General features: G+C 44.1%; 2 protein-coding genes across 9 annotated transcripts in view; one reads left to right on the top strand and one right to left on the bottom strand.

The window, feature by feature from the left end:
- The window catches only part of TNS2 (tensin 2), a 165,858-nt gene extending 149,423 nt beyond the window's left edge, over positions 1 to 16,435 (top strand). For 6 of the 7 annotated variants that reach the window (XM_032212147.1, XM_032212152.1, XM_032212149.1 and 3 more), the window contains 11 exons: positions 1,210 to 1,363; positions 2,052 to 2,953; positions 3,999 to 4,085; positions 6,874 to 7,005; positions 7,757 to 7,849; positions 8,508 to 8,585; positions 10,029 to 10,106; positions 12,110 to 12,278; positions 12,934 to 13,002; positions 14,310 to 14,339; positions 15,499 to 16,435. In XM_032212147.1, coding sequence (XP_032068038.1) covers positions 1,210 to 1,363; positions 2,052 to 2,953; positions 3,999 to 4,085; positions 6,874 to 7,005; positions 7,757 to 7,849; positions 8,508 to 8,585; positions 10,029 to 10,106; positions 12,110 to 12,278; positions 12,934 to 13,002; positions 14,310 to 14,339; positions 15,499 to 15,640 — 1,934 coding nt within the window. In that variant the 3' untranslated portion in view covers positions 15,641 to 16,435. Of the gene's footprint in view, positions 1 to 1,209; positions 1,364 to 2,048; positions 2,954 to 3,998; positions 4,086 to 6,873; positions 7,006 to 7,756; positions 7,850 to 8,507; positions 8,586 to 10,028; positions 10,107 to 12,109; positions 12,279 to 12,933; positions 13,003 to 14,309; positions 14,340 to 15,498 lie in introns of all 7 variants that reach the window. The other variant, XM_032212148.1, reaches the window with a different exon arrangement.
- A 4,535-nt stretch (positions 16,436 to 20,970) lies between these two features.
- Positions 20,971 to 27,183, bottom strand: part of SPRYD3 (SPRY domain containing 3) — a 52,451-nt gene continuing 46,238 nt past the window's right edge. For both annotated transcript variants that reach the window (XM_032208881.1, XM_032208880.1), the window contains exons 10-11: positions 24,772 to 24,926; positions 20,971 to 22,930 (exon numbers count right to left, since the gene is read on the bottom strand). In XM_032208881.1, the coding sequence (XP_032064772.1) occupies positions 22,796 to 22,930; positions 24,772 to 24,926 (290 nt within the window). In that variant the 3' untranslated portion in view covers positions 20,971 to 22,795. The remainder of the gene's footprint in view (positions 22,931 to 24,771; positions 24,927 to 27,183) is intronic.

A 27,183-nucleotide genomic window follows, 5' to 3' on the forward strand; every position in this document is an offset into this window, starting at 1 on the left:
AACTTCAAATCCTAGGATCCTCTGGGGGACTAGGAATAACCTGCAAAGTGGGTATTTTTTTATCTTTATGTCATTTATAGCTCCTATTTTCCTTCAAAATAGGAGCTCAGAGCAACATACACAATGCAACCCTTCCTTTCTCTTTTTTCTTCCTAACAACCGTTGAGGCGAATTCTGTTCAATAGGAACAGACAGCTCAAAGCCACCCAATTAGTTTCATAGCTGAGTGAGGATTTGCTATTGGGTTTTCCCTAATCCATCATCCCAATCCATTGCTATATTCTTCTCTTTTTTAAATGTCCCAAATGAGTTCTCTGGCTTTGCTTTTAGTTAAGTTCTCCCTCGGGAAGAACAAGTAGAGAGGAAGGGTAGATTTCCAGATGGAGTTCCTAGCAGCAACTGTGAATCTATCTTGGGAATAATTCGGCAACATTGAGAAGATCCAGACATTCTCCAGTCTGGGGATAAAGGCATGCTTGGTGTAAGTCCCCAGAATTGGGACTGAGTTCACATGAAGTTATTTTTTTTATTTATTACATTTATGTTGCCGCTCATTCACCCATGGCGACTCAAGGCAGCTTACGTAATTTAAAACCGCATTTAAACAATAAAATTAATAAAAGAATCAGATAAATTAATATAATAAAATCACCTCCCCTACCTCCCCCCCCTTCAGCGACAGCAGATCACAGGAACCATTTAATGGGCTCCATCCCATTCTGGGTTCCCCAGGCCCGCTAGCAGAACCAGGTCTTCAGCACCTTCTGGAAGAGTGCTTGAGTGGGGGCTGTTCTAATCTCTGGGGGAATGATGTTCCAGAGAGAGGGAGCCATCGCAGAGAAGGCCCTTCTTCTGGATCCCACCAGGTGTATCTCCCTAGGGAATGAGACCCACAACATTCCCTGCTTTCATGCTCTGATGGGTCGGGAAGATGTGACCCATTGGTGGGTTTCCATTTTTTTTAAATACCGGTTCGCTCGTGCATGCACAGAAGCATCCGGGCATGTGACAGAGCCTCCTGCTGCCACCACTACCGGTTCACCCAATCCAGGCCAAACCAGGAGCAACTCACCTCTGATGTGACCAGCAAGAGACGGTCCCTCAGATAACCTGGTCCCAAGCCATGAGGGGCTTTAAAGGTGACAACGTTTAACAGAGTTTATGTCTTTACTGATTGTCTTCTGCACATCTTCCATTCCTTTACGTTAGAGCTTCAAGACTGCAGGGAGGGCATTCCCTGGCAGGACCTGCCCACCTCCCTACAACCTCACCGGCAGGAGGTCCGAGCTGCCTGTACAGATGAGTCTAACTCTCCCATGCCTGTGCACACCAGCAGTCCTGTATTCAACAACAACAACAACAGGTATCTTTATGTCTGAGTGCACTCAGCCTTCCTAGTCATTTGTTAGGGTATAGTTCCAACCCTGTTATTCTATGTTCTGAATTAAAGGGGACCCTTTGCCCCAACACATGTACAGACTTCTGGAATTGCAGAACTTGCCAACAAATCAAAGCCCTCTACACAACCATTTTGTTAGAAGTCTTTTTATTTTACTTTCCTTGGTGCTTGACACTGCTTGCTTTAAATGCAGATTTGAAAACTGCCTTTAAGTGACAAGCCAGGAAACTTTTAAAAATCTGGGAAATGTGGCCAGTTAGTCTAAAGAAGCAAATCCACGGACTAGTGGCATTTGTTTACCTGGGTTGTGAGGCTTTTATTTATTTATTTGTTCTTTTTCATATGTGTTTTGAAATCGGCACTGTTGGAATTGAAAGGATGCATTTCGCCACCATCCCAGAAATTTCTTCCTATTAGACATCTGCCAAATGTTACAGAAGTAGAATTGCGGGGGGGGGGGGGGGGCAAAAAAAATCAAATCAGGCCGAGTCAGGCTTTGCAGATGAACATATTTTATGAAAGGGCAGAAGCTTTTGTGAGCTGCAACTCCCTTCATCAGATACAGCTTTTAATGATGCGTGTATGTCAGATGCTCCGCAACTCCTCCTGACTTTACTAAACTTTACTGACGTTGTGCTTGTTGTCCTTGCAGCCCTGGATCCCGCAATCTCTGCCACAAGGCCGCCAGCCCCCTGGAGAACCTGCTCCAGTCCAACCTTGAGGAGCAATCCTCTCCTGGATACAAAAGAGCCCCTGAGAGAATGACCTCATCAGGCAACCCATCCCAAATCTTATCCCCAATGCCGGCTTTCGTGCACTTCCCTGCCTTCAGGCCACAAGCTAATGGAGCCCCCCAGAGGCCGGGCCTCCAGGCGCCACAGCTGTGTTCTCGCAATTACTGTGCTTCTAATCCGCCACATGGGCCTCCTTCAGCCCCTGCCAAGCACTCTCCCTTCCTGGAAAAGCAGCAGCATCAAAATGGCTCCGATGCCTGTGGCCTTAGTGCTACGGTGTCGATGCCCCGTGAGTTGCCCCCTCAAGACGCTCTGGGGCATCAGCCAGGCCCTATCATGGAAAGACAGCCCCAGAGGCTCACGCCCAAGGAACCCTGCTCCAGCCAGCCCTCTCCTGGCTGCAGGACAGTCTCTGGTGCTCCAGCCTCGCCTACAACTCCGGCCATCTACAATGGGAGGTTGCAGAGTGAGCGAGATGAACTGGACACAAAGGGCCTTCCCCACGGTCCCAACCTCAGCCCCTCTCTTGGGCCCTGCTCCCTCAGCATCCAGCCCCCGGCACTCGGCAGTGGCATCGCTGACATGCAGGGCTCACCCACTCCGGCCTTCCCCATTGCCACAGCCTACTACACAAGCATGGAGGGTGGCTCTGGCAGCCGAGAGCAACCTCGGGAGCCCCAGCAGCCTCCCCTGCCTGAGAAACATCACCTACTGGCCACCCGGACCTGGGAGAGGAACTCGCCACCGGGGCGTAGTCCAGGCTCTGCTCACCATGTCACCTTTGCCCCTGGGGTGCCTGACGGCAGTGCCCCTGGCTCAGGTAATGTTCTCCTATTTAAGTGCTTGATGTGCAGGAAGAATTAGCTATTATTCCCTTCAGGCCTTTGCTTTTATACTTTGAGCCTGCTTTCTTAGTGCTTTTCTGCTGGCTCAGACCCTTAATTCTTCTGCCGTTACTCAAGAGTTCTCCAAAAAGAGCTACATATAAGACACTGAGATGGTTCAGCTCTTTCTCCTTGGCTGTTTCAACTCTGTTGCTTCAGATGACACTGCTTGATAGAAATGTTCCTGTCTATCTGTCTGTCTCCAGTGGTGGGATTCAAATAATTTAACAACCGGTTCTCTGCCCTAATGACCGACTGGCTGGGTGTGGCCAAGGTGGGAGTGGCTAGAGGTGTGACAGCTCTCAGCCTCCTTCAGCACTCTGCCAGTCAAAATAGGGCGCGGGGTTAATTATAAAATGTGGGCTTTGCTTTGTGATATCCAGATCCAGCAAGGAAGGCGTGTGAACCACACAGAAAATATACTTTTGTTTGATTATGAAGAAATTTCCCCAAATTCAGATGTACACTAAATGTAGACTGACTTTTAGCTACACATCTCCTCAAAAAACAGCACATTTTGAAGCTCCAGGTAAAGAGGATTCATTTTGGGATGAATCCTCTTTACCTCTGGCAATAGCTAGTCCCCTTGGCTGATCTTGGAAAGCAAAGTAGCATCAGTTACCCCTTGGGTGGGTGAACATCAGGAAATCCTAGGTTGTAGTTTAAACTGAGAAGTCAAAGAAATTGTTCTTGAAGATAGCAGCGTGTCACTTTCACACACCCCGTCTACTACAAAGTATATGGAAGGGTGTGTCAGTAAGTAGCAGGACTCACGCTGACTCAAAGGAGAGTTATTATTGTACAGTCCCTTAAAATTATAATTTTATTATGTAAGCAAAACATTTCTAGCTCACTGTCCCATCAGCTATCTAGCCATCTCTAGCCTTCAGTAGCAAATATATATTGTGGATATTTTAAGACTGTTAAGCCTTTACGCTCACCTGCCTTTGGGAGAGGAAACCTTTGTTTTGCTTCTTCCAGATCTTCAGCAAGAGAATCCGGTTAGCGTCAAATTTGTCCAAGACACGTCAAAGTTCTGGTACAAGCCCCACTTGTCTCGGGACCAAGGTATGCAACTCCCAAACAATTTTGGCTGCTTTGCCTGTGATTTAACACAGTCAGTATTTGACATTTTCTTTCTAGGGCAGGAATAGTTCTTTTCCTCGGAGCAGCCAATCCCACATGCTCATACACAGGCCGCCTCCATCTCCCTGTACAGAATGTTCCTGTTTTAAAAAAGCACCACAGTCCACGTTGGTGACTCCCCACTCCATGTGTTGTGCTGGTTGTAGATTTATGGGCAAGATGTAGTTTGCCTCCTTCAGTTCCAGTGAAAGCATGATTTTTTTTTTTTTTTTTTTTGCATTCATCACCTTAAATTCCCCTTCCCTGCTAGTCTCCCATTTACTGGATGGATCAGAGTACAAGGAATTTTGCTAGATTGTTAGCGTATTTTTCGGAGTATAAGACGCACCTTTTTGCTCCCAAAAAGAGGGTGAAAATCTCGGTGCGTCTTATACATTGAATATAGCATTTTTGGCCTCCCGAAACCCCGTCCCCTTCACCAAAATGGACATGCAGGTTTGGGAGGCCTGCAAAATTCTCCTGGGGGCTGGGGAGAGCAAAAACGAGAGAAAAATGAGGCGTTTTTGCTTATTTTTGCCCCCTCCATCCCCCAGGAGCACTTTGCAGGCCTCTTAAACTCTCTGCATGTTTTTCACAAAAAATGAGGCGTGCAGAGAGTTTGGGAGGTCTGCAGAATGCAAACACTTTTATTTTAAATTTACCTCTTCAAAATCTTGGTGCGTCTTATACTCTAAAAAATACGGTAATTGGCTCAGTGGTCATTATTAAGGGCTGCTGTTCATTATTCATGCAATCTGTCACCACCCAAAGATCCATCAGTTGATCTGCATCAATTAACTGAGAATGCAGCCACACTCTTCACTTCAACATTCTGGATGGACCAATACAGTAAGGATGGCACAGGTAGTCCTCAACTTACAGCAGATCACTTAGTGATGTTTGAAGTTACAACGGTACTGAAAAAAGTGACCTACGACCATTTTTTCACACTTGTAACCATTGCAGCACCCCTCATGGTTACGTGATGTATGTCCAGATGCTTGACAGCTGATTCACATTTATGACAGCTGCAGTGGGCAGGAGTCATGTCAATCGTGTTTGGTGACCTTCTGACCAGAAAAATCAACGGGGGAAGCAGGATTCACTTAATAACCAGGTTATTTAATTTAACGACTGCAGTGATTCACTTAACAAGCGTGGCAAGAAAAGTCGTAAAATGGGGCAAAAGCCACTTAACACATTTCTCACTTCACAACAGAAATCCGGAGCTCAATTGTAGTCATAAGTTGAGGACTACCTATATTGTGTACAGATGATAGGTGTGAACCATGCCTATATCATCTTCATGCCTCCATCTGTTCTGCACACGACATCTCTTTCTTTCTCTCAGCCCAACCCTCAACATCCATGTTAAACTTAATTCTTGCAAACATATATTCTGTGTGTATTCCTAGACGGGACTTGTGTATAAGATTCTGAACTGCAAAGAAAAGGCCAGGCTACATATACCATTTATCTGTTTCCGTCCCAATGCACCAGTGGTGAAATTCAATTTTTTTCCCTACCGGTTCTTGGTGTGTGTGGCTTGGTGTGTGTATGGGAGTGGGGGTCATGTGACCGAACCAGTAGTTTAAAAATGCTAAAAAAGTTTTTTAAAAGTTACAATGATCAGCTGTGCGGCAATCAGCTGTGCCGCATCATCGTCGGAACTTTAAAAAACTTTTTAAAGCATTTTTTAACTACCGGTTCGGGCGAACCAGTAGCATTTTATCCCTGCATTGCACCACTTGTCCATGTTCCTGTAGTTCCCAATAAAAGATTGCTAAGGCTGTCAGGATTTTACCTTATGGCAGCACTAAAGTTTTCATTTTTATCAGGCCCCCTGATAAGCAAGAGAAGACTAGTGACCATCTCAGTCCACATCCATGCTGTTTCCAATTTCTCCATCCTTCTCTTTTTCTCATTTTCTGCAGCCATCTTTCCCTTAGGGCCGTGATGGCCAACCTGTGGCATGTGTGCCAGAGGTGGCCTGATGAGCTCTCTCTGTGGGCACGCCCGCCATCACCCCAGCTCTTCCAGCTGGTTGTTGGGTTTCCAAGACATGCATGCGGGCCAGACAGCTGGTCGTTGGGTTTCTGGCACTCTGGCGCACGCGCCTTCTAGTTTGGGCATTCTGTGCCTAAAAGGTTTACCATCACTGCCTTAGGGGGATTTTTCCCCTGCCTTTTTAATGTCATGTTGCCAAGCATCCTTTTTCATAAGTCCAATTAGCATAACTCCCTATTCTCCTCTGGCATTTCATAATATAACATCATAAGCAGCTTCCAGATTTACATCTACTTTCCATTGATTTTTTGGGAGGGATTGGCATTTTTTTTTTTTTAAGACTCAATGTTTCTCTTTCTGCTGCCATTTTGCTTCCACTTTAGCATCTTTTACTTCCTTCTTTTTCTTTCATGTCCCCTCCCCTTGACTTCTTATCACCCTTGTAGGCTTGACTTTCTGTCGTGACAAAACAAATCAACTGTGCTTTGAAAATTCAAGGAGGAATTGTGTTATCTGCAGTTACTTAATTTTAATTGGTTTAATTTTCACTCTGGCCTTGCCAGATTTTTGTTAAATGGTTTCTGGTATCATAAAGGCTAGATGTAACCCTCAACCCAAGGACTGCTACATTTAATATAGTTTTTCATCCAGCTCTAGTAGAGCTGTATATTTTTATACACTAATCACTGATTTTTTTTCTCCTTCTTTCCCTTTTTCTGAGCAGCCATTGCTCTCCTGAAGGACAAGGAACCCGGCACTTTCCTTATTCGGGACAGTAACTCCTTCCAGGGGGCCTATGGTTTGGCTTTGAAAGTGATAACACCTCCACCCAACATAATTAACCATTCCACCAAAGGTAAGGGAGGGGGAACACTCTCCAGCATCCTTCCCCATCTCCAAAAATGGAGTACTTCAATTGCGTAGAGCTAAGCAGTCTGCAGCCATCCAAATATCTGGGCAACTTACACCTTCTGATATCGCTCACCTGTAGACGTGCCTACCTGGTGTTGCCTGGAGTTGAGGTTCAGAAATGTCTGAAGCCAAACTAAGACTTAGAACAAAACCTACTGCCTTCCAATGACTTGGAACAATGTGATTACCGTTCTTCACAAATTATCAGCCCTCTTAGTAGTTTATTGTCAGCTACACCTATGGAGGAGCTAGCTTTGAGAATTGCATTTGACAACTCTAAAAACACATTCTATCTTGGTCCCAAACTATGTCCTTTTCCTTATTCATTTATCCTCTGCAACCAAGATGAAAGCAACCTGGAATTAAGGAGAAACTTCCTTCCTAACAGTGAGAATAATTAAGCAGAGGAACAGCTTGCTTCAGAGGTTGTAGAGGCTTCATCACTAGAGGTTTTTAAGAAGAGACTGGACAGCCATCTGTCTGAAATGGGTGAAAAGGTCCCCTGATTGAGCAGGGGATTGGTCTAGAATATCTCCAAGGTCTTTTCCAGCTCTATTCTGATTCTGATTCTCTGCATAAAGTGCCCTGCCAGCATCAGGAGGAACTCCATTTAAGCTTCTCTGGGAGCAGGCTAGATAGGAAACATCTGGAGAAAGAGAACAGTCATCAGTAACTGATGTCTTTTCCTATCTTAGGAGACCCTGCTGAGCAGCTGGTGCGCCACTTCTTGATCGAAACAGGACCTAAAGGGGTGAAGATCAAGGGTTGTAACAATGAGCCCCATTTTGGTAAGTAACACTGGGACTGTGGTGGGTTGCTCCCAGTTCGGCCTGGTTCACACAAACCGGTAAGAGGTGGCGGGAGGCCCCGCCAACCTACCTAGATGCTTCTGCACATGCACAGAAGCATTGCTTGCGCACACAGGAGCGCACCCAAACCGGTAGTAAAAACATTTGCAACCCACCACTAGACTGGACCTTAAATGGAAAAGATTCTAGCATGAGGGTTGTGCAGAATTAGACTTAATTTCCAGCCTTCGGCTTATTCAAAAAAACTGTTCACTCAGATTTACAATGTGAGCAATCTGTGTTTATGTTTACCCTAGCAACTTCCTGGCTAGGAAATAGGGGAGGGAAATAGGGGATGTCAGAGAAATAATTGGTTGTTTCACCCATTCTTGGTTTAATGCCACCCACTAGTGGCATCATCCCCACCCAATTATAATCAAGGATAGCCCTTGATTAAAATAGTATAGCCCCCACCATGGAATCCCCTTCTGAGTAAACAAATGACGCTTTGGGGAAGCTTAATCAATTAGAATCCTTAGCACAGAAAACTTGTTACCAGCCAAGGTTAAGGGTGCTGTGTTGAGGAATGGATGGTTAGGAAGACAGCATGGAACACAAACCCTTGACTTGACGTGCTTTTTCCTTGTTCCTTTTACAGGCAGCCTGCCAGCATTGGTGTCCCAGCATTCCATCACCCCCCTCTCGTTGCCTTGCCAACTCCGCATCCCAAGCAAAGGTAGGGAAGTTGCTCAGAACCCAGAGATGGAGGTCGATGAAAGCAGTGGAGATGAATGCTAAACTAGGGGTGTCAAACTCAAGACCTGTGGGCCGGATGTGGCCTGCAATGTGATTGGATACAGCCCACAGGGGCCGTCCTGGAAAATGTAAGGGGCCAGCCCGCATTGCTTCAGCCTGGTGTACCCAATGCAAAGAGGAAATATGAGGCCAGTATGGCTTCGGCTTAGTGTACTCACTGCAAAGAGGAAACATGACAGCAGTTTGGGAGTGGTGGCAATTTCGCCACACCCACCTAGTTGCCCCCCCCCCCAAGATCAAACACAGCCATGATGTGGCCCTCAATGAAAGGGTCCACAGTTTGACACCCCTGTGGTAAATGAAGAAATTGTTGGGGATCAGCCTCAAGGTCCAACACAGTGGTCCCCAAGATGGCCCTGGGACATCCATGTGCCTGCAGCCTCCTTCCTTGATGCCTCCGGGTTCTTCGCTGCATCTCCCTTGTACTCTACATCACACCAAAGGGACTTTTAATTTTAAAAATAGGAATCTGGTCTGTTGCAAAGGAAAATGCCAGCCGCCAACATATTTATTTCCAAGAATGCCTCTGAGCAATTAATAGGCCCCACAAATATTCTTAGAAAATAATATGATGGATGGTTGCAGCCTTGTGCAATGTTTACGAGTGTTCCTATTTACATAGAAAAAGGACAAACGTAAACAGGGATTGCAAGGAGTCCTGTGTGGATGCCTGGGGTGAAACGGCAAATAACTTTCAGGAAAATTGATGTTTCATAAATTGGTTATATCCCCATAATGACCCAATCTTCTCCACAGTCATCTTGCAGAATAACTCACTGCATGTGATGTGTCCCTATCCCCCCCCAAAAATGGGGGCTCCATTTTCTAATGAGAATGAGTGAAGCATGACACAAGGGTCAACTGCCCAGCCAGAATGGCTCTTCCACTTCTTGCTCTCCATAGTAATGTTATTTAGTGACTTTGTGGCTACGCTGACAGGCTGATGTGGGAAACATGTGGCACTCTGGATCCTGCTGCAGGATAAATGTTGCTAGTCCCAGCTTACACGGTGAATGAAAACAGGGTTGCCATTTTAGGAAAATCTGAAGAGTTTCAGGTTGCTGAGCAGAGCAACTTTTATCATGGAAGCCTCATCCAGAAGAAGTCAAGCGAGTCTCCTTTTTGCCCAGCGACATGCCCAATTCCTAGCCTGGCAAATGGTGATCTCAACAGATGGGAAGATCTACTGGGTAGATCGGTGTTTTTTCAAACTTGGCAACTTTTAAGACAGGTGGACTTCAACTCCCGGGATTCCCCAGGCAGCATACTAGGGGTTGGAGTCCACATACCTTGCAGTTGCCGAGTTTGAAAAACAAGAGGATACCATACTACCTCTCCATGTTATCTGACTCCTGCTTTTCAGATCTCACTGAGGAAAGACCAGAGCTGGCCATTCCCACCAATATGAGCACTGCGGCTGATCTGCTGAAGCAGGGAGCAGGTAAGAGCTCGGGGGGCAGGGGGAGGGAAGGAGCAAAGAGTAAGTGGCTTTGTAAACACTCAAGGCAGACAGCAGGGTTAAAAATATGAACCGTGTAACCCAGTGCTTCTCAACCTTCCCAATGCCGCGACCCTTTAATACAGTTCCTCATGTTGTGACTCCCAACCATAAAATTGGTGTCTCAGTTCCTAAGACCATCGAAAATATGTGTTTTCCTATGGTCTTAGGTGACCCCTGTGAAAGGGTTGTTTGACCCCCAAAGGGGTCCCGACCCACAGGTTGAGAACCACTGTTGTAACAGGAATCAATTTATTCAGACCAAATTAGGGAAACAGTTGTAGGCAGAGAGTAGTGTTAATTTACCTCATGTATTTATTTGATTTTTAACATAATTCTGGAATTTTAAGTCCTTAATTAAGGCTATGCCAAATTCAAAAAAAGCTTCATTCTGTAACATAAGTGGATCAAGCAAATGTATTTCCCAATTATCCTGCTTGTAGGGGTGGGGGTGGTGAGGAAGAGCAATGCTCAGCACTAAATAAAATTTAGTCTCCTGGTGGCGGGAAATCTGCTTCAACTCTACCAGGGTAATCCCAGCTGAGGCAGCTGTTAAAGATGGGAAGAGATGCCAGAACCACTTTAGTATAGATAAATGGCCAGCCTAGTGGCTAATTGTCAATGGGGGCATTGGGGAGCCCTTGGCACTCTGTGTAAGAGCTATAAACTCAAAGTGGGATGCAGTTTGGTGGAAAGAAATGACTGAGGGAGAAGGAAAAAGGGGAAGGCCCCTTTTCTCTGATTGCTCATTTTCCCTGTAGGCACACTCCTCCCTGCATGACTCTTCCCCCCCTCCAAAAAAAACCAAACATCTGATTCAGAGTTAAGTTTCAGAAATTAAATAAGGGACTCCTAAGAATCCACAGGATGCTTCCAATAGGAAAGGAAACATGCCTGTTGATTTTGCCCCTTCCTGACTGATCTTCCCTCACATGGAAGGTGGGAAGATATGGCATGGCTAGGAATGAAAGACAACACCTTCTGAGTTATCTGTATAATTCTGTGACTAGTCAGACTCAAGAACCTTATGTGTATATACAGGTCGTCCTTGACTTATGACCATAATTGAGCCCAGAATTTATGCTGCTCAGTGAGAAATTTGCTAAGTGAGCTGTGCCCTGTTTTACGACTTTTCTTGCCGCATTGTTTAAGTGAGTCACTGCAGCTGTTAAATCAGTAACACGGTTGTTAAGTGAATCTGGCTTCCCCATTGACTTTGCTTCTCAGAAGATCTTAAAAGATGACCCCATGACCCCAGGACACTGCAGCCATCATAAATGTGAACCAGTTGTCAAGCATCTGAATGTAAAATCATATGACTATGAGGATACTGCAATGGTGTGAAAAATGGTCATAAGTCATTTTTTTCAGTGCCATTGCAACTTCAAACGATCACTAAGAGAACTGTTGTAAGCCAAGGACTTCCTGTAATCCAAGTGCATAGGAGCCTGGACAAACTGGAGATGCCTGGGGGTGGGATCAGTAATCATTCTGGATTCTGGTTGTCAAGCATCTGAATGTAAATCATGTGCCCATTCTGGAATGTCAGGGTAATGACGATTTAATAGCTGACCAGCTGCTCTAAGGCATTAAACCGAGACGATGACATGAGGATGAGTCAGCAGGGTTACTGCCACTTTAAGAAGTTGCATATATAAGGGAGGCCATGTGAGGGCGTCTCTCTCTCCTCTTGTATCTCTCTCCATTGTGGTTCCCTGTGTAGAGTTGAAGACTGATTGCTTGCCTGGTATTTGCCTAACACGTGTGTGTATGTATATATAAGTCTTTTGTATAAACCACTGTTTGAAAGACAAAACCTCTGTGCACTGTATTTTGCTCCTGGGTTGTCTCAAAATAGTAGACACACTGTGCACACTCTGACATGGAAGACACTGTTGCTTTTGTTGAACTGGTATTCTTTTCCTCACTCTGCTCCTAAATTGCAGCCTGCAGCGTGCTTTACCTGAGCTCTGTGGAAACAGAGTCCCTGACAGGGCCACAGGCTGTGGCGAAGGCGACCACCAGTATCCTGGCTTCGACTCCCCATGCTTCAGCCAGTACCGTTCATTTCAAGGTGTCGGCCCAAGGCATCACACTCACAGACAACCAGAGGAAGTAAGTCTGCCTGCCTCTCCACCCAGGCACCATGGGAATCCTTTTCTTTATGCAGCTGCAGGCTTTTCATCTTTCATTATAAGCCCTTCCAGGCTGGCCAGGACAGGAAACAGATACAAGAAATACTAGAACTCACCTTTCTTGATATGGAATCTTGAAAGCCTGACATTCCCTTCCTCTTACACCAGAAATAATTAATTAAAGCGGACCATTTTATGGTTCTTTCTCTCACTTTGTTTTCCTGGACTGAGCCCATGTTTTGCTAACAAGCACTGCAGTCAAGGCCATCTCTGTGCTTCTCACATATATTCCCTGCTCACATGCCTTGTTCCTTAATTGTCTCCATAAAGGAGAATATTTGTAGCTCATGAGTTGAAATGAGGGGTCCTTGGTGCTCTCTGAGCTTGCTTGCTTCCTTGCGGACATTTCATTACCCTAACTAGGTAACATCATCAGTACTGCTGATGTTATCTAGTTAGGGTAATGAAACGTCTGCAAGAAAGCAAGCAAGCCCAGGGAGCACCAAGGACCCCTTAATTGTCTGGATATCCCGTTCGTCTCTTCCCTCTTCCCATTGTTGGCTTCTGTAAGCCTATAGATGAAGCTGTGGGGTGGGTCTTCCCTTGTATTCAGGAAACTTTCTTTCTTCTCATAGGCTGTTTTTCCGGCGTCATTATCCGGTCAACAGTGTTACTTTCTGCAGCACAGATCCTCAGGACCGCAGGTAACCGACAATCTTGGTTCTTCTGTAGCTTGCCTCTTGCTTTTGTCCATGGAAATCCACGTCCGCCTGGATGCCAGGGAATCTATGCTTAGTGGCACAGCATGGATACTATACATAGAAAGAGTCAGGCTTAATCTTCTGCAACCCCAGGAAGATGCCTTGCAGAATTGCTAGTAGTCACAGTAGGCAATAACGAATTTGTTGGCACAATGGCCTGAGATCTTGTTAATGCAGTTTGCATTCAGTGTCTATCTCCCATATTTCTACTCATTGTACGCTGTGACGGCGAACAGTGCTTGGTTTATGAGACCAGGATGTGCGTGGTAGCTTCTTCAGCTGTAACTGTGAAGTTACCTGTGTGGATGGCTCCTGGCTTTCAGATGATCATGTTTGCAAGTCATGGGTTGTCATAAGCAGCTACAGAATAGGGTCCATGTTTCCATTTTGAAGACTTCTTGAAGTTCTGAGTTGGTCTGATTGTTTTCATTTCTACAACCAACTTTTCTTATTTGCCCTATGGCCCTCATTATAAGGTGCATATTGAAAGAAAGACATGCAGTATTTTATAGTGTAAGGATCCTTGGCTGAAAAAGGGCTAGCTTGTGGAATCCTTGTCAGTAACATTTTTTTCTTCGTATGCAGAGATGTATTGTTGAACATGACTGACTTGCAGCTAAATTGCTATTAGCTCATTGTAGTTACTGGTACTTTTCAACTTACTTTCATTTCAAAGTGTTGTGCATTATTTGGTAAAAAGAACCTTGCTTTTTTTCTCCCGTTTCCTATCTTTGCTCTGATGATTGTTCCAATAATACAACTTAGTTGTGCTGCTTCAGTGACATTAACAAACTCTGGAGTAATATTATTCCTTGATGGCAAGAGAGATTTGCAAACACAACTTGCATGCCTAATTTTTAAAGTACTTTAAATATTATGTACAGTATATACTTCACAAGTATATGAAATGATTCAGTTCTCAATTCCTTGAAATTTCAGTAGGTGGAGATATTTGAACCAGGAAAATGTTGAACTCCAGAGAGATACTTAAATCAGGAATGGAGAGCGCATAGCTTTTCAGCTAATATTGGCTGAAATTGAAAGATGTTGGGATCCCCACTACAAATCCCCATTTCTGATTAACTTCTATTGCTCTAATTACAGGCATATCAATTTTCTTCCTTTTTATGCAAAGTACACTATCTTTCTGTGAAGCATCACTGCTCCTAGGACGTGTTTTGTTAGTCTGCTTTAGAGGCAACTGATTGGAGAGGAGTATTTTCTTAACCTGACTCTATGTTTAATTCTAGGTGGGCCAACAGGGATGGCACTACGGCCAAGTAAGTAATGGAAAGACTACAAGTCACTAAAACATATGATAACAAGATCAAGGAAAGCATTAATTTAACATTAAGCTATACATTAGCATGTTGATAGACATTATAATAGATTGATATTTTCGATATGGAAGACTTTGCTAGGATCATATTTTAGTTTGAAAGGTCCCCATTTGTGACATCTTTCCTATGGTATTACCAACATTTGGGTTCTATTTTTGTATGGTGACAACATTGACTTTGCTTTCCCAACTGCTGACCAAAACCCAGATGTTTATACTCCACACAAACACTTATGATTATTGTTAGTATCTATTTAAATCTCTTTGTCTATTGTTTTGATTGATGTCAACATTTTTCCTGGAAATCATATCCCAAGTATCTATTCCCCCCCACATGTGCCTAATTTGTTCTTGCAGCTGTTCATAAATTGCAATCTTTCCCATATTTCCTGGTATTGCACTTAACAAATACATTTGCGATTTCAGTTCAAGTTTTATGTTTAGGATTTTTCTGAATATTTTGATCTATTACTTTCCAATATTTTTGAGTGGTTCCCCCCCCCCCCAACTACCACATGATAAAATATTCCTTCTTTGTGGTGTTTCATGTTTCCCGTCTTCCTCTCCTTGAGTTAAAACTATGGCTTATTACGTTGGGTGGAACTAAGACAATCCCATGGGAACAGAGCAACACTTCTATAAGCAGCAAAATCCTCTGGAATTCACTGCTTTTGTCAAACTGATTAAAGCAGTGTTACAATGTTGTGCTACAAAGTCCATCCCCTTTGAAACGGTGATAATCAGAATGGTAACACTAGAGCTGGTATTGCTATTATAATGCTACTGATGCCAACCTGATACCTTTCCTCCTCCTCCCCTGCTGTAAACCACAGAGAAACAAAATTAGAATGCAGTACTGCAGGCCAATTCTGCTGACTGCCAGCTGCCACCAGTTTGGCAGTTCGATCCTGACCTGCTTAAGGTTGACTCAGCCTTCCATCCTTCCGATGTCGGTAAAATGAGGACCCAGATTGTTGGGGCCAATATGCTGACCCTGTAAACTGCATAAAGCTTTATGAAGTGGTATATAAGTCTGCTATTGTTATTATGTCCTGATCCTTGATCAGCATAGGATGACATGTACCATTTGTCTTTTGTAGGATCTTTGGCTTTGTGGCCAAGAAACAAGGCAGCCCATGTGAGAATATCTGCCATCTTTTTGCTGAGTTAGATCCTGAGCAACCAGCATCGGCCATTGTGAATTTCATCACCAAGGTTATGCTGGGCACGCACCGTAGATGAAGGCAGCTTGGCAATTGCTCCAGGCCTCTCATATGCCATCCTTCCTTCCTCCCCACCTTAGCTGCCTGTCTGGATGCCTATGATGTTTTGTGGCATCTCTGCAACATGGGAACAGCATGGCTAGCTCTACAGCGTTACTCAAAGTAGTCTTCTACCATCTTCATTTTAATCTACTGTCTTATTTCCACAACCCACTGACCAGGTGTAGTGGGGAAAGGGCCCACTTGATCCCAACAGCTCAAGTGTGATGTTTTAACATTTATCACTACCACAGAAAAACAGCCAGGAACTAAGAACACTACACAATTCATGGTAGTGTGCTGCTTCTGCTGTAAGCCAAGATTTTATAGTTAAGTGCATTCTAAAGTATCCAGGGTGGGAAGCAGTTTTGTACAGATGAAGAAGAGAAAGATTTATCTAGCCGGTCACACTAAATTTACTTGGAGGCACATTTAAGAACCACCAGACTTCGTGGAAAGCATAACCCTAGCCTTAACCCTAACCCTGAGCAAAAAGTATCCAGTGGCCTTTCCTTCTACAAACAGCATTGCTCCGGACAAGCATTCCACTTTGTAATGGAGAAAGAGGGCACTGGAGGTCCAATATTGTATCTCCCTCCAATAAGCAGATTAGGCATGACAGTCTTTATTAGTAAAGCACATCAAATTCTAAATCGTTTTCTTCTATTAGACAAAGTGGTGCCAAGCTTGGTATGAAGCAATGAATTATTCGTGGAATTACACCAGGTTCTAGCTGTAAAGTTTTTTGGGGGGATTCTTAAATGCATAGTCTTTTTTTAAAAAAAATAGAAAGCTTCCCTCCAGCTTTTTGATTGATTGTTTGGCCTTGCTGATTTGGGTCTGAAAACCCCTATAATCAGTGGTGGGATTCAACCAGTTCGCACCTATTCGGGAAAACTGGTTGTTAACGTTCTAAACAGTTCAGAGAACCGGTTGTTGGAAGAAATATCCTTTTGTTTTTTCCCACTTTACAGGGCTAATCCTGTAAGGAAGGCAGGAAGGAAACATTCTGGTGTTGTTTCTAGCCTAATCTTTATTGCCCTGCTGATAGAAACTGCCTCTCCGGTTAACCCTTATTACATTGTAACAGTTAAGGCGAAGTGCCTATTGACGTGAGTGATGTTGAGTTAGCCGCGCCCACCCAGTCACATGACCATCGAGCCACGCCTACCCAGCTGGTCATTAGGGCAGAGAACCAGTTGTTAAATTACTGCAATCCCACCACTGCCTATAATCCAATGCTGTTGTCTCTGAAGCCTGGAGTTACACTACTATTATTTGTTCAGTTACCTTCACCTTTCAAGATCACGTCTGGGTAACCAATTGTGCTGCTGCTGTTCAGTGCTGTGAATGTCTGATCTGAAGATACAATTAGTGCAAGCTGCTACTGTAGTTCAATAACTCTTGAACTCGCTCCAGGGCTTGATTTTCATTTTGAATTGAAACGGACAACGGAAGGAGAAACCAACAGATACACCATGAATTCTTCAATACCATGGAAATGTTGACCAAATAGGGGGACACAAAACTTGCAAGTAGTCCAAGAGTCTCCCCACCAAAAAAAACAACTTGCTAAGGATTGCATCTTATTTTATTTGTAATGCATGCAAGCATTTTGGCCAGTGTTTGACATCAAAATGGCAAACTGAAGTAAGAAATGCTTTTAAGCTCCGTGTGTGAAAATGCTGCCAACTGTGTGAGAGGTACATACAATTCCACTGTCTTGTGGAGATGAGAAGCTGGAACAGACACACAATGCTTAAGAAGTTATTGATGTAAAATATCCCAAATGACAATAGGCCTTAAATGCCTTGGCCACCAAGTTCTATAGTGGAGAAACATGTGCAGCATTAGGGAATTGTATGTGAGGAAGGGTATGGGCAGAGTGGAATCTCAATTCCCGAAGACCTTGCAGATACTGCTAAATCCAGAAGCTCTTCCTTAGGATTAAAGCTATTGGGATGAGCAAGATATATTGCTCCCATTTCAATTCAAAGCAGAAAGCACAGGAATCTAGAACATAATAGGTCCAAGGAGGATGTGTTGGTTCTCCACGGTAAAAGCTATTTGGATTTCATGGGAAATCATCTGGACATCTTTGTTGAGTTTGACTCCTAGCAAGGACCTAAAATCCAAATAATTGGATGGGGAGGACTATATATCGCATGCAGCTCATTTCTCAAAGATCAATTGGCTGGCCCCACTGAACACAATTTTTTGCTTCTGACATACCTGATGCAGACATCTGCCTAAGTTTAGAAACTAACAAAATGTACTAAGAAAATGGGCAGGTGATCGTTAATTTTAGCAGTTTGATAGCTCAAAAATCCATTTCAATGACTCTCTTCAGACACTCAGAATTCACTTTCCTACGCAACTGTTTAAAGGGTTTATCTCTGCATCTGGATAGCACACAGCAGAATATCACAGGATTAAGGCGCAGGAGGAGGTGAGGGGCTTTAAAAAACATGATGCAACAGAAGTCCCATTTTAATTATTTCTGGTTTTTGAGTTTTTAATTCCAGAAGACCAGCTTGTGTGTATTTTCCTTCCCCACCAGACTAGAAATTGCTTTTAAAAAAAATCCAATTCAGACTTGTATTCTTAATAAGCATAATATATTAATTTCTCATGTGCTTGGGTGCAATCGATTGAATCAATCTCCCATTAAGACACGTCAGTGCAAGTACCAAGAAAGCAGAGTTTGCTTGTTGGGGTCCCTGTTCTTGGTGGATCACCTCTGGTGAGATTCATGCAAGAGATTCCCCCCACCAGCATCTTCAGGATGGGTCATTGATAGCAGAGGACATATCAGATGAGCTAGCGAAGAGCATTCTGCTGCTCTACAAATGTGCCTTCCAATCTTTGAAAGTGGCGGGAAGGGGAGGGTTGGGTTTAGTACAGAGTTTTATTTTGTCTACTAAAGAATTTATATCTGAATGTTAGCGAGAGAAGTCTTGATAATATATATGTATTGTGTGTATATATATATATATATATATATTTGTGAAGGGGAGGGCAGGGGAGAGAAAGCTGCAGCACTATTTTTTATATCTGTATTTTATCTTCTGTAAAAATGACAACCCGCTTCCTGTTTATTCAAAATTAACATACCAGGAAAAGAAACCGGAGTGCCTTCTATTGCTTTTTGGAAACGGGTCCTTGTGTAACGGGGTAGACAATGAAGAGAATACAACTAGGCATTCTAGTTGTAGGTAGAATTCCTGAAGGAATTAATCACGGGGTGCTTAGATCTAGCCCACTGGGTCGCCCTGGAAACAGCAAAGGACCAGCCTGCGGTGCCTCTGCCAGTGAAAACGGGGCCCCGTGGGGCAGTGCATGGCTCCCAGGCTCCATTATCGCTGGCAGAGGGCTGCAGGAGACCGTCGCACCCAAAAAATGGCACCTGGGGGAGGCGCTCCATTATTGTTGGCAGAGGGCTTCCAAAACAAAAGGAGAAATGTTTCCCTTTTTGCCTTTGAACATGCAAGAAGGGACAGGAAAGGAGAAAGGGAAAGACAAAAAGGACAGATTGGAAGAGAGCAAAGAAGGAAAAATAAGGAAAGAGGGGAAGAAAGAATGAAGAGGGAGAGAGGGAGGATTATAATGAGGGAGGGTTTGAGGGAAGTCCTGCCTTAGCACTTGGCTATCACAGGTGCCCCCAACACGAGTGACGCCAAACTGGCCACGTCCACAGTGGTTCCCCCGAGGTCAAACACAACCCTGATGCAGCCCTCAGTGAACTCGCGTTTGACACCCCTAATTTAAGGCAAGGAAAGCAGTTTTGTTTATTTTAGAGGCGACATTATTGCGACATCACTTTTTATTAAATTTATATGCCGCCCACCTCACAATCCAGCATCTCTGAGCTATATACTCGTGGGATGGATGGGTGGGGTTTCTGGAGTTGCTTCAGTTGTTTACATTTTTTTGAAAGTAAAGGAAAATCCACCCCCCCCCCGATAGAAACCCTCAATGCTACTCCCCATTTTTCAGTTTTGTGTAGCATATTTTCAAGCTATAATTTTTCATAAAAAAAGCTTCACCCCAAAGGTTCCATTTTAAATGTACATATTTACATGCTACTGCTATTGATTTCATGAGTTTGTTTATATGCCACATATATGGATGCATTCAGGTAGGAATGAATTTTAAGATACATTTTCCTACATCATCTGCATCAGAAAGGCTAATGCTGCTTAAAAGGTATTGTATCATTTTATCTTATCATTGTGGCATTATTGTGAGCTTCCAATCCCTGCCATTTGAAATATCTGGTTGAACCTTTATTTTTAATCAGGTCATTGTGTTATGACACCATCCCTCTCTAATGCTAAAATACTCCTTCAAAGCAGTTTTATGGGAGCATGGCATTAGTTTCTTTAAAAGCTTTCCAGCCACTACCATTAACTACTTTATTAAGATGGCAATGATAGGAAAGTATTTCCCCCATTGTCTGTCTAGTGCAGGGGTAGTCAACCTTTTTATACCTACCGCCTACTTTTGTATTTCTGTTAGTAGTAAGATTTTCTAACCGCCCACCAGTTCCACAGTAATGGTGATTTATAAAGTAGGGAAGTAACTTTACTTTATAAAATTTATAAAGCAGAGTTGCAGCAAACCCCTACCGCCCACCATGAAAGCTGGAATGCCCACTAGTGGGCGGTAGGGACCAGGTTGACTACCACTGGTCTAGTGGCTAAGACACCAGGCTAGAAACCAGGAGACTGTGAGTTCTAGTCCCACTTTAGGCATGAAAGTCAGCTGGGTGACTTTGGGCCAGTCACTCTCTCTCAGCCCAACTCACCTCACAGGGTTGTTGTTGTGGGGAAAGTAGGAGGAGGAAGGTGTGTTGGATATGTTTGCCTCCTTGAGTTATTTATAAAAATAATAAAGGAGAAAAATACATACATACATAACTTCATTGTAGGGTACTCAAAACAATTTTATTGTTAGGTGGGTTTTTTTTTGAAGGGTAGTTTAATGTTTAAAAATTACTTTGCTAGAAAATTCTTTTACATTAAAAAAAATACACTTCAAAGAAACACTGATGAGAAACAGAAAGCAGTAAACACTATTAATGAAACCAGTAGCCTTTCCAGGTGGAAATACCAACTTTATTAAGTGTATAAAGATTCTGGCTACAAAAAGTGCAGCAGAAGCACCCAGAGCTGAAGGGAAGAGAAGTCTGTTCAAGCCAGGCCTGCAGTGTGGAAGGACAGACTTCCCCGGGTATTTCTCAACCTTGGGGACTTTCAAATGAGTGGACTTCAATTCCCAGAACTCCCCATGCTGGCTGGAGAATTCTGGGAGTTGAAGTCCCCGTGTCTCAAAGTTCTCTAAGTTGAGAAACACTAAACTACACAACAGGACACAGAAAGAGAGAGCGAGCAACATCTGCACTCTCCAAGGCTTGGTGCAGCAATTAAGTCAACAGCAGCACGTTTACAAGCTTGTGATGCCCCCTTGCACAACAGCAAGCCTGTATCCTTGCGTTCTGCAGCCAGATGCCGGATCGTTTCACGCAGCAGATAGGGAGGAAACCACCATCATCAGCAAGCAGGGATTACAATCTTCTCATAATTGCAAGAAGCAGGGAGGATTGTTGGCAAGACATGAACATGGAAGGAAGAGACCGAACTATTGCTCCCACTCACCCAACATACAAAGCGGGACTGTGACAACAAAGGCAGGTCATTCACACCACCAGAGGGAGCCAACCTATTTTTTTCTTCTTCTTAGGACCATCCCGTCTTCAATCCCCCATTCCCAGATTATCATTTTAGCAGCAAGATTGCCCATGAAAATACAGGGGCAGAGAAGTTAAGAGAAAGTAGGAGCCTTCCTCCCGTGGCTCAAAGCAGCTGCTACTCTTTGGCTTCTCTTGTCATTGATAGACCACATCTACACACACAGCATCCAGACTGGTTGTCCCACTTCCCATAGCCTGTGTTATTTCTGCAATGGGGCTAGCTATGACAAGAGCAAATACAATGCAGAGAACAGGGGAGGGGCTGAAAAGAAGGACAGGCCTACATACCTAAGGACCTGTCCTCTTTAACTTCAGCAGGGAAGAATGAAGGGTGAAGAATGAACACTTTACAATCAAGTTACAGTACAGATTTCACATTCCACCCTCTTCTCCATCAATAGAGATACACAGCAGCATTGCACCCAGATCATAACAACATATAGAAGAAATATTAGGGAGCTCTCAAGCTCAGGATAAGAGGAGGGGAGCAGAATTCTAGTAGGCCTGCCTCCAAATTTTGCCAATGACCTCCCACCCACCCACCCCAAACCCCGAGATTAGCTGATTAGGACAGCAGAGAATTCATCATTAGACTTCATCTTTAAACTATGATTGGAAAAAAAAGTGCTGGATCTTGGCTTATCAAACATCAGTTAGGAAGTACAGTCCAAGAAAGAATCTTCCCTGGCTTTCCATCATCCCCTCCAAAAGTCCTTGAAAAAAGAAAGTTAGATCCTGGGAGTTTCTAAATACCAGCTTGAGTTCATCTAAAGAGCCCGTAATTTTTAAAAAAACTGACATAGGGTTTTTCCCACACTGATGGGCTCAGGAGAAAAATAACTTAGATAATTTTGAGACTGGCTCGCACTGAAGAATGAAGTGTCCAGCACACTAGATATAACAATGCAAATGGTTCATATCCTTAGGCAAGAGGAGCTGACCTGTTCCATCCGCAATTCAATCATCCCCTCGGGCACAGGATCATGGACACCCCAGAGCTGAATAAGGCTAGGCCATATTCCGGTCTCTTTTTCAACCATGTAAACTCAAAGAGCTGTCCTACCCTCACAAACAGTAATCAATGGAACATTACGAGCAGAAAGAGATCGGGACTGTGCTCCAGGAACGAATCCCTCACCCGCTTGGAAAGAAAAGAGCGCCTCAAGATTTTTCCAGTATTAAAACAGTTGCAATCAAGCAGGCAGGAAAGAGACAAGAAAAGTGGCTCAGGTGTTATTAGATAGACAAATATCTCTCTATATGGCCCCACGTCAAGACGGTTAGACTCCTGGAGGCAATGGCCAAAGTTGCAATGAAGAACAGCTGGAGCAATCCAGCAGCCTGCAGAGTGGCAGAAGAGGCATATTCTCCAGCCCTTGATCTTTAGCCGCTGAGTGGATGCAGATCCACCTTGACCTTCTCCCCGCTGCTCAGCATCCCAATGGTGGGATAAAAGCCCCCCGATGGCACCACGGCATCTTTCTTGCCAATAATCTTTCCGTTGCGGGTGAAGAACACCTGGCAGAGATAAGAGGGGGGGGAAAAACCAAGAATTTTAACACAGGTTGACCCTGAAGAAATCTGTATTGGCTGGGTCAGATGTTGGACAAATCTTCCAAAATCTGTCATATGAAAATAACTAAGAGCTGTGAGTAAGACTCTTGGCATTAGACCTTAGTTGACTGAAAGTTCCTGTTTGTTTTTTTAAATAATGTTTTTGAGTGTGCAATATCAGAACTGACCAAAAGGAGCCCTTAATTCAGAGCCAATTCCAGTGTCCCCAGAGTTCCAGCCAAATCTTTCCCATTACTGTCACTGATGGGACATGTCATATGCCACTAAGCACAGAAAGAGCATTGACAGACTGTTCCCCCACCCCACCCCCAAACGTATCTCGCCTGCCCTCTGAAATAGTACGGCTGCTCCCAAGGTGGCTGCTGCCTGTCTGGAGAGAGCTATAAAGCTACATCCAGGCAGAGAAGCAGCTTCAGAGGAGAATCTCTCCCAGGCTGACTGCAGGCTAACATCCCAAGAAGCAGGCGGCATCTGTCAAAGGCTGGAAATGTGACCTTGCAGGACCAGATCGACAGGGTTCAAACGATGAACTTTGACAACTCGGTCCTATGACGCATTCCGAACGTGAACGTTAAGAAGCACAGAAATGAAGCTGCCAACAGGCACAGCAGCGCTACGAATCAAGAGAACCATATGCTGAAAAGAAAAGTTCATGTGCGGACGCCAGTACATAAAAACAGCTTCTCGTGACTCGTACTTGATGGAGTCTCACAAGCAGAACTCTGAGAAAAGGAGCTTAAATTCCTAAACTATCTTCTGTGACCTTAAATAGCATTCTGCAGTTTAAGGCAATCCATTAAGCGCAGTTTATGTCTGTCAGCATCTGTAAGTCAAGAGAAAACATGTCCTAGCAGTAAAATACTGCTTTTTCTTTCCCTTTTTTTTTAAAACATCCCTTTCAGTTTCCACATCAGGTACTGCTCCATATTTATGGTTGTATCCCTAAAGGGCTAGATGGAAAAATAAAATACGCAAAAACCTCTGACAAGTTGCATTCCAAGAGTAATAACGATTCCTGGGCTTGAAACGAAGTCCCGATGGTAAAATGAGTCCCAACTGTGATCAGGCAGTATCTGCTAACACTTTGATCATGCTGAAAGGATCGCCTAAGAGAAGTCGAGCCACCCAAATGACCTGCCCCTCTGCAGCCACAATTATTCCAAACAAGCAGACTGTTTTAGCAAGGAGAAACACTGTGTTCTGACCCAGCTCCCCAAACAGGATAAACCCTCTGAAGTGAACTCAAAAGATTCCTTTAATTAGGAGTGCCGGCAGCCCTGGCAAAAAGTTTCTCTCTCACTGCTGACTAACAAATCCTGCTGGCCAGAAGATGAATAGTTGTCTGCCACATCTATTCATCTCTGCACCCTGTCTTTTATTCCCAGAACTAGGGTGGCTTTGCTAGAAGCCATGGGTCTTCCTTCCCAAGGATCAGCCCACAGATTTCCACTGCTCTCCTCTCCTCTGCCATCTATGCATCCATGTTTCAAGCACTGGACTCAGCTGTTCTTCTTCTTCCTCACCAGCCGACTTCAGAGCTGTGGGCTGTTGATTCTCCATCTGAGGGCTGACGGACAGCTCAAGCTCTCTTTGCCAGCTCCACGCCCTCTTCCCTCGGGGCTCTCAGTTGCCTTGATGCTGACCCTGACTCCCATGCCTCCTCCTCATCTGATTCGGCTGCTGGAGGGGCCAAAACACACTGCAGCCCTCATGTTTTAGCTACAGCAGAAGCCCCCTGAGCCTTGTTCTATACTTGTGTATTAACCAGTTCTTCTGGCACTTACCACTACTTTCTTGCCTTCGTGTTCCTGTTCCACATCTTCCCCATCTTCTTCTTCATCCTCATCCTCATCTGCCTCCTGGTGCAGATACAAGACATTCCTCACTCCTCGTGGTTTGGCTCGGATAGCCACCGTATCACAGCTGTCATCACTGTCACCTGCAGGGCACCCAAAATCCCATATAAGTCTTGCAGATAACAGATTCCCACCATAGAAACTGAAGTATGATTTGATGGCCTATTAATTCTGTTTAGCATCTACAGACCGTTGCTTTCTCGGTTTCCTAGCAGTCACACAAATTTTTGTTACTTCTGCCCTCCCACCCCGCTTCTCATTTTATTTCCTTTGACTTTCCTGCCCAAGCACTCTGCTTCAACATTAAGCACGTAAGACAGAATGGCAACAAGCCACCTTTCCTGTATCAGGGGAGGGTCCCTCTCAATTGGTTTGTCAGTCTCCCGTACAAGCTAGCCAACCATCTGGCCTGTAGGGGCAGTGTTGTCAGCAGGAGGGAAAATATTGACACTCAGCTTCATGACTCCAAAAATAGGAAAATCACACTGCTAGAGTTTAGGGGCAGCCCGAAGCTGCAAATCCATCATGGCCACAAATCAATGTAATTCAGCTTTGTAAAATATCTAGGGTTAATAATTCCCCGCATATATTTTCAGAGAGATAGCAATAGTGGAAATAGTAGTATTTTAGTTCTGCACTAACCTTTCAAAAGCTCTAAGGCTGATGTACAGTACAATTAAAATACCTTAAAATATTCCGATCGACATGAAGCCCATATGAGAAGTGTCTAAATGAGTAAATATTATTAAAAGCCAGGCTGAAAGGAAGGCTTGCTTGATCATGTCTAAAGACGGCAATTCCTCTGGTATTTACAGGAGGGGCTTTCACAACCTCTAGAGGTAAGGACTGAGAAAGTTCCAAATCACCACCAAAAGATTGGATGGCACCCAAAGATGGTCCTACTTTTCCTCAAATTTTACTCGCTGTCTTTCAATTATTCTAAAAGACATCCCAAGTAACTTCTTTAGGATTGTACCTGGATGAGAAGACTGCCTCTACAGGCCAGCTGACAAACTACTCCAAGGGTGTCCCATCTGAGACAATTACACAGGATAGCAAATCTCAAGTCCCCCTCTCCATCTGCGCACTCCTTTTCATAACCCCAGGGGTCAGCAATACCTCTTTCCAATGAAACAGATTCAGCAGAGAGGCAGCAGGATGCTAACCCCTTTATGACAATTTTCTACAGAAAATGTCTAATTCTATTCTACGCCTGCATCTGTCAATCTAGAAACACCTATCGTATTTTTCGGAGTATAAGACGCATCCTTTTTCTTAAAAAAAAAAAAAGAGGCTGAAAATCTTGGTTCATCTTATACATAGAATACAGCATTTTTTGCCTCCCAAAACCCCACCCCCTTCACCAAAATGGCTGTGCAGAGCCTTATGGAGACTTTCAGAAAGCTCCTGGGGGCTGGGGAAGGGCAGAAATGAGAAAAATTAGGCTGGTTTTTTTGTCCCCCAGCAGCACTCTGAAAGTCTATGCATGCAATTTTTTTGACAAAAAACAGGCCTATCTTTGCGAAAAATGGGCATTTTTTGCTTGTCCCCCCCCCCCCGAGCACTCTGCAAGCTCCCCCAAGGCTATTCATGCTTTTAAAAGGGGGGGGGGGCGTTTTCGTGGAAAACTGGCTGTTTTGGGGAGGTTTGCAGAGCGCAAAAAATTTTTTTTTCCTTTTGGAAAGCTCTTTAACTGATTGATGAGAATTACATTGATCAAGTGCTGTGCCAGCAGAAACAAAGTCTTAGGTGTTGCAGATTGTCAGCGATTTCCTTCTCCAGCACATGGATAAATATACCTGGAAACATCTCCCTACCTACCTACTCTCTCTCCCTAGCTACCTACTGATTTCTCTCTATCTATATCCCTCTACCTACCTACCTATCTACTCTCTCTCTCTCCCCCTATCTACTGTATTTCTCTCTCTCCCTCCTCTATCTACCTACATACCTACCTTCTCTCTCTCTCCCTACCTATCTACTGTATTTCTCTCTTTCACTCTCTCTATCCCTCTACCTACCAACCTACCTACTCTCTCTCCCTATCTACTGTATTTCTCTCTCTTTCTATTTCTCTCTCTATCCCTCTACCTACTACCTACACTCTGCCTCTCCCCCACTTACCTACTGTATTTCTCTCTCTCTCTATCCCTTTATCCACCGATCTACCTACCTAGCTACTCTCTCTCCCCCTACTTACCTATTGTATTTTTCTCTCTCTATCTACCTACCTACTTTTTTTAAAATTTGCTTCTTCAAAACCTTGGTGCGTTTTATACTCCAATGTGTTTTATACTCCAAAAAATACGGTACTATATTATTCTTTATTTCCTTTTAAAT

The sequence above is a fragment of the Thamnophis elegans genome, chromosome 2 (assembly GCF_009769535.1).
Source record: "Thamnophis elegans isolate rThaEle1 chromosome 2, rThaEle1.pri, whole genome shotgun sequence".
Classification (NCBI taxonomy): domain Eukaryota; kingdom Metazoa; phylum Chordata; class Lepidosauria; order Squamata; family Colubridae; genus Thamnophis; species Thamnophis elegans.